Source organism: Microtus ochrogaster, unplaced genomic scaffold (genome assembly GCF_000317375.1).
Source record: "Microtus ochrogaster isolate Prairie Vole_2 unplaced genomic scaffold, MicOch1.0 UNK73, whole genome shotgun sequence".
NCBI lineage: Eukaryota > Metazoa > Chordata > Mammalia > Rodentia > Cricetidae > Microtus > Microtus ochrogaster.
Window position 1 is genome coordinate 811,519 of NW_004949171.1, and position 7,654 is coordinate 819,172.

General features: G+C 44.0%; 1 protein-coding gene across 2 annotated transcripts in view; it reads right to left on the reverse strand.

Moving 5' to 3' along the window:
• LOC101999497 (tripartite motif-containing protein 30A-like) overlaps nt 1–7,034 on the reverse strand; it is a 14,697-nt gene extending 7,663 nt beyond the window's left edge. Inside the window, exons 1-3 of one of the 2 annotated variants that reach the window (XM_013354827.1) lie at nt 6,958–7,034; nt 1,922–2,397; nt 66–161 (exon numbers count right to left, since the gene is read on the reverse strand). In XM_013354827.1, the coding sequence (XP_013210281.1) occupies nt 66–161; nt 1,922–2,341 (516 nt within the window). In that variant the 5' untranslated portion in view covers nt 2,342–2,397; nt 6,958–7,034. Of the gene's footprint in view, nt 1–65; nt 162–1,921; nt 2,398–6,845 lie in introns of both variants that reach the window. The other variant, XM_005370173.3, reaches the window with a different exon arrangement.
• Between the last annotated feature and the right edge of the window lie 620 nt (nt 7,035–7,654).

Here is a 7,654-nt window from a genome sequence, read left to right on the forward strand (position 1 = left end):
GTAGGGTCCCCACTTGCCTCCCAGGCATCAGGCTAACTCCCTTTGGATGTAGGGTCCCCACTTGCCTCCCAGGAAGTTCTCTCCTTTTGAAGGTCATCTTCCCAGCTCTTTAATTCTTTCTTGTCTGACATCAGCTTTTGCAGAGACACCTGGAGCTTCCCCTGTGGGAGAGGAATTATAGCAGAGTCAAGCTGTGTGCTTAGTAGGACAGCTGCTCCTAGCCAAAGGCCAAGAAACTCTTCTGGAAAGACAGGAGGCCTTAGACCATTACGTTTCCTTAAAGGAATATGATTATAAATTATGTACATAACATGTATATTCAATTCATACATACATATATGATTTTTGTATTTTTATGTTTTATGATATTGTTGTTGTTTTTTGAGAGAGGGTTTCTTAGTATCACCCTGGCTATTCTGGAACTAGCTCTGTAAACCAGACTCTCCACCAACGCACAGAGATCTGCCAATCTGCCTACCTCTGTCTCCTGAGTGGTAGGATTAAAAGTGTGCACCACCACCACCGGCTACACATATAACTTTTAAATCTATTAAGAGCAAATAGATAATAAACATTAAAAAGGAAGCAAACAGGAGGGCTGGAGAGATGGCTCAGTGATTAAGAGCACTGTCTGCCCTTCCAGAGGTCCTGAGTTCATTCCCAGCAACCATATGGTGGCTCACAGCCATCTGTAATAAGATCTGGTATCCTCTTCTGGCTTGCAGGCAGACAGGACACTGTATACATAATAAGTAAATAAAATCTTAAAAAAGAAAAGAAGGCAAATGGGTAAAATCAAGTTGGTTGAAACCGAGAGAATGCAACTAGAGTCTAGGAGTTGGAAGAGAGTCATAAGGTCACCATCAATTCAAAAAGATTCCCCATCCTCCTATCCTCTTTAAAAAGGTGTTCTCAAACTAGGCAGGGAGGTAAATGCCTTTAATAACAGCACTCAGGAGGCAGAGGCAGGTGCATCCATGAGTTCAAAGACATAAGTTCCAGGACAGCTAGGGCAACTGAGAGAAAAATAAGCAAGCAAATAAATTAGTAATAAGGTGGTCTCATTATGTAAAGAATCCTTGCTCCAGTTGCCTCAGAAATGTTGGGATCACAGGCATCTGCTACCAAACCCAGTTAAACTGATTTATTTTTTTACACTAATGTGTAAAAAAAACTGATAGTAAGGAAAGAAGAAATGAGGTGTAACAACTTACTTCATTAGTCTTTTTAACTAGCTAATTTAGTTTGTGTTTTTGTTTTTTTGTTCATTTGTTTGTTTATTTTTCAAGGCAGGGTTTCTCTGTTGTTTTGGTGTCTGTCCTGGAACTAGCTCTCGTAGACCAGGCTGGCCTCGAACTCACAGAGATCTGCCTGCCTCTGCCTCCCGAGTGCTGGGATTAAAGGCATGCGTCACTATCGCCCGGCCTAATTCATTTTGTATGTGTGCATGTGTGCGTGCGGGCATGTGCTTGTGTATGCCCACACTCGTGCTACCCCAGGCATGTAGAGGTCAGAGAACAACTTGCAGCAATCAGTTCTCGCCTTCAATCATGTGGTTTCTAGGTTAGAACGCGGGTCATCATGCTTAGCAACAAGAAATTCAGCCATCTCTCCAGCCCTCGTCTCAATGTCTGTGACAACTGAAAAAGAATCAGAGCTTCTCTTGGACGTAAAAGTCTCAACCGTACACAACAAGCTGTAAAAACATTTGTTCTTGTAGAGTTTGAGCCCTGGTAGATTCTCTTAAGATTAAAGCTCAGGGGATAGACCTATGCTTTCAGGCCTCAAAAAGTACCAGGATAGAATGAAATCCCAGGCTTCTACTCCACGATGATCAAGTAACTGAATGGGCACAAGAAGTAGATTTCATGGTAGGTTCTGCTTCTTGCTCTATTTCCCACAATCTCCTCCCATTTCTTACCTTGTACTCATGGGCCGCCTCTTCAATGAGAGCTGTTTGGTGTCCTCGGTGCTCCTGAGATCGCTCACAAAGCCAGCAGATGGCCACCTTGTCCTTCTCACAGAAGAGCTGGAGTTTCTCTCCATGCTTTGCACAGACATTCACCTTCTGCTCCTCCCCTGAGCTGGACTTGAACTCCTTGAGCCTCTCCACTATGTTGGCCACATGCCGATTAGGCCTCAGATCACCAAACAGGTAACTCACTCGGCACACAGGACAGATGAACTCACCCTCTTTGCCTTTGCTCGACTCATAGTTCAGTGTGATGCAGGCTCGGCAGAAGCTGTGACCACAATCTGCACTCACAGGCTCTACCATGAGGTCCAGACAGATAGGACAGGTCACCTCCTCCTTGACATTCATCATGAATTCTGAAGCCATAATTGCTGTGATCCTGGGTCTGCCTGTCCTGACTTCTGACAGGCCTACTAAGGAGCCTGCATGATTGAGAAGATGAAAAGAGGGACAAGTAAGAAGGGAGAAATGCTGGGCAGTGGTGGCACACACTTTAATTCAAGCACTTGGGAGGCAGAGGAAGGCAGATCTCTGTGAGTTCGAGGACAGCCTGATCTACAGAGTGAGTTCCAGGACAGGCTTCAAAGCTACAGAGAAAAGAAACCCTGTCTCAAAAAAACCAAAAAGAAGAGGAAAAAGAGAGAGAGAGAGAGAGAGAGAGAGAGAGAGAGAGAGAGAGAGAGAGAGAGAAAGAAAGGGAGGAACAGAATGAATACTGACTATGCAGATATCAAGGATGGGCCATGATCACAATAGCATAAGGCAAAGAAGCTAAGGGAGGGGAGAGAAACAATATGAACAACTGAGATAAATATGCAAAAGTAAACCTGTCTTGGTGGCACACACCTTTAACCCCAGCACTTGGGAGGCAGAGGCAGGCAGAGCTGTGAGTTTGAGGCCAGCCTGGTCTACAGAGCGAATTCCAGAACACCTACAGGTGTTATACAGATAAACCCTGCCTTAAATCACAAACACACACACACACACACACACACACACACACACACAAAAGCAAAAGTGACAAGCATCTAAACATTTAATTGCAGTTATGCATCTAAGCATTTAGTTACAGTTATGCATCTAAACATTTAGTTACAGTTATCCTATATTGAATTCTGAGAATAAAGGGCCTGGAAAATAGCTTCAATACACAGTACTGGTCTAGAATGCACAAGGTCCAAGGTTTGGTCACAAGTGCTGCATATACAAAAACCAAAATAACAAGCAATTAAAATCAGAAATAACAGACAAGACAGACAAGACTAGAGGTGTGCACAAAGTATAACATAAACAATGGTAGAAATGGGGTTGTCCAAGTTTCCCAAATTCAAAACACAAGAGTTTAAATGAAGGTTAACAATTAATAAGGAATTATGGGACAAAGACAAATGCATCCTGCCACAGAAGTTCAGGCTTCTCTAGTTTGGAGCTGCCAGTGTGGCTGGTATGCAGAGAGCTGGACAGTGTCTGGTGTTACAGCAGCCTCTAGGAGACAGAATATGTGACACTTCTCAAATGAAGGTCTAGGTCTCAGATTCTGAAACAGGTAACGAACTCGAAGCTTTTTCCTAAAGTTAGTGCAAAACCACCAATGCTGGGGCTGGAGAGATGGCTCAGAGGTTAAGAGCATTGCCTGCCTTTCCAAAGATCCTGAATTCAATTCCAAGCAACCACATGGTGGCTCACAACCATCTGTAATGGGGTCTGGTGCCCTCTTCTGGCCTGCAGGGATACACACAGACAGAATATTGTATACATAATAAATAAATAAATAAATATATTTTTTAAAACCCACCAATGCTAATTACCGGTAAGGATGCCCTCCTATTCCAGCAAAACAGAATCTGGCTGGGCCATGAAGCTGTCTCTCCCAGTGCCAACCTGACAGGGCCCACTTCTCATGGAAAAAGAGCCCTGGTTAAGCTATGGCAGTCTGGCTCCTATGATGATGTGTCTTGAAACCCCATCTCTTCAAAACCATAATTTGCCCCTGAAAATTGCCTGAGTTTTCCTCCCCAAGGAACCACAATCTCTGTTTAGCATCCCACCTCCTGAGATCTGAGGAGTCTGCTACACTATCTTCCACAGCACGGCACTGCCAACCACACTGGTCCAGATCTCTCAGGGTCACAGCCACAACTGAGGCCCCCCATTCCAAGGTCCTCACTGCTGCTGCACACAGACCCCTCCATAATGGGCTACCACGCCCTTCTACTGCATCTGTCTATACTGCTATAACAGATTACATGAAACCTGGTAACTCATAAAGAATAGAAATTTATTTTACAGGTCTAAGAATGACTCACATTTAGTGAGTTCTTCATTCTCCTGTTTTTGCTTACTTTTGTGCAAGCATTTTTTTTTAAATGAAGACAGGATCTCACTGTGTAGCCCTGTTGGCTTACAACTCCCTAAATAGGCTGAACTGGCTTCAAACTCGGGGATCTGCTGGTTGGGATTAAAGGTGTCTGCCACCACACGTGGCTTCTGAGGTCATCTTGCTATATCACTTCATGATGCAAAGTTGAAGGGAGAGAGAAGATATGTGCCCCCAAGAGTGTTTGAAAAGGCGAGAATGACAAACTCATGCTTTCGCTAGGAATCAGAGCCACAGAGCAGTGGGTATTCCTGCGACAGTAACAATAATCTTCTCGGGAAGGCTGGCCTTGGAGTGTTGTGGATGTGCTCAGTGAACACAAGGCGAGCCTTGGAGTTTTACTGATATGCACAGTGAGCACTGAAGAAAACTCATTTTCAAATTTTAAGGGAGAGGCATGAAGTTGGATGGGAGGAAAGAAGGGGAGAATCTGGAAGAAGCTGGGGAAGGGGAAAGAATATGATCACATATTTTAAAATATTTTTTAGAATAAAAAGATAAATAAATAAATATACCCACCTCAAAGTATCATGTAAAAGACAGAGGTCACGGAGAGAACAAAGGGGTCCACAAGGAAAGGAAACAGAGAGAAGGCAGGCAGGAACTCAGCAAGGGATCGCAGTGACCCAGCCATGCACAGGACATTCCCCCCACTGACAGACACACACACACACACACACACACACACACACACACAATGAACACTGCTGTAGAAGGCACCTCTGGGCTACAAGACTGGATCTCTTGATGTAAGAAGACCGAAATGAAATATCTTCTTTAACCTCAGTGGTATAAAACTAGAAATCACTACAAGAGGGATTTGGGGAAAACTCACAGACACATGGAAATTATACAACATTCTCTAAACTAATGAGCAAAGAAAAAACCAAAAAGAGGTTTAGAAGCATTCATCTCAAGGAATCCCATTGGGTACTGCAGACAGTCTAAGAGGGAAGCCCACTGGGACAAAATTACATTAAATAAATAAAAAAACAAATAAAGTCTCAAGTAAATAACTTAATTCTTGACCTCAGGGAAGTAGAAAAAGAAGACTAAGCCAAAACTTATACGATGGGAAGAGAATGCAGAAAACAGAAATACAACAAAAAGAACAGAAAGACTCTAGGAAAATGTAAGGGATCACTATCTGAGTTGTGCGCTCTCTCTCGCTCTCTCCTTCTCTCTCTCTCTCTCTCCATTTCATCTGAGGAAAGGATTTCACTATGCAGTCCTGGCTACCCTGGATCATCTATGTAGATCAGGCTGGACTAAAACTCACAAAGATCTTCTTGCCTCTGCCTTCCTAGTATTGGGATTAATGGCATGTGCCATCTGCCCAGCCAGCACAATATGCACTGAAATAAACAAAACCAACAGGATCATAAGAAGGTTCGTCAATGTCTCCTGGGTGCCCAGATTAGCTTGGGTAAAACCATGAAATCCCTGATCAAACTGGTTACTATCATGGTTCTTATAATCTTTTATAATTAGACGTTTTCCAAATAAACCAAGAATCTAATTTCCATTATTTAGAGGTAGAAAAGGGGGTGGCAGTAGTGATGTGCGCCTGCCTCTCTACAGTGACAGGGAGGTGGGGATGGGGGCCTACTGAGGGGTTGAGACCAGTATGGACAACAAAAATGTATCATCTCTCTAAGAGACAACAGGAAAGCGGTCACTTCTGGGAGAATCTTCAGATATGCTACTCTAGCGAGTCTCCTCCTCCTTCATCTGCGCATCTTCGAAGACCCCCTTCCCTTGGAACTGGACCCAAGGCTTGAAAAGAGCCTACCCCTAAGCTAAGTCACAAACATTTAAAAAAGTATTTTATAAATGAGGCTCATTGAGTTGCCCATAAAGGCCTTCAATTTCTGATCCTCTGGCCTTTTGTGTAGCTGTAATCTCAACCTGGACTGAGCACTGCTTCAATTTTCAGGAAATGGCTGAAGGAGAAGAAAACAACAGCGGTCATGTCCTGGCTTGGGGCTATCACAGGGAGTCAGTGATAGCTAACAGGCTCACAGCCTCTAGCTCTAAACCCAGAGAGGAGCCCTAAGAGTTCCTAGGACAGAGATTCTCAACCTTCCTAATGCGGTGACCCTTTAATACAGTTCCTCATGTTGGAGTGACCCCAACCATAGAATTATATTTGTGAAAGGCTCAAGGAACCCCAAAGGGGTCGCGACCCACAGGTTGAGAACCACTGTCCCAGCGACTGCGGAAAGACCACATTATGACACAAAAACCAATCCAATAAAAGAGGCTCTGACTTAGCTTAGCTGTAGAGAAAGGAACTGTGTTCGTCAAGGTACAATTCAAATTTATAGATTATGAAATGGCAGGAGGCGACTGGACCTGGCTAAAAGCCATCTCTAAACCAGGCCTCCCCCCTCCCCCACCGGCAGTCCCTTCCTCAGGCCCCGCCATCTGCATTTTCAGCCTGAGCCCGACAGCCCCTCCCTCTTCATCCTCCTTTTTAGCCTACAAACTCACCCAAGCAAAAGCAATGCTTTTCTTGAAAAAAATCCTCCAAACTCTGCCCCTAATATTGCTCAGCTAACCAGCAGCCAACCCGAAGGTGGTAAAATACCGAGAATTAACGCACCAATCCAGAACTTCCGACTCCAAGGAGAAGAAACGAAAGTTTGAGCTCAGGAAGAGAAAGAGAAACCACAGAAGAAGGACAGACCAATAGCATGCTTCCTCATAAGCATACCCAGCTCCACCTACTGAAGGAACTCCCCTCAGATCAGATCAGCCTGTCTTGAGAACGCCTACAATTGACACTCCCACCCTTAACTGTTTTGTTTTGTTTTGTTTGAATTTCTTTTTTTTTTTAAGCATTAAGAATTTTATTTATTATCTGAACAAAATAGAGTAAATAAACAGATATTGGTCATTCCTTGCAGTCTGGGTTTCTGTAAACACGGAAGTTTGATCTACTCTGCTTGTATGATTTTATTTTTTTTATTTATTCATTTATTTATTTATTAAAGATTTCTGTCCCCTCCCCGCCACCGCCTCCCATTTCCCTCCCCCTCCCCCGATCAAGTCCCCGTCCCTCGTCTATACTTTCAGGGATCATTTCTATAGTTCGTTTTTTTTGAATTTCAGGGTCAGGTCAAACTGACCAAACAAGATATAGACCTTTCTGGAAAGTCTTCTCTTGGGCTCCTCTTGCACCTGAGCTCCTGGCTGGGTTTTGCTTTGTGTGGCAGGTGTGGCCCTAAGGGCAGGAAAGACAAGGTGAGGGACAGGGAACTGCAGTGTCCTCTGGGGCTGGACTTGAGGGCTTACAGGAG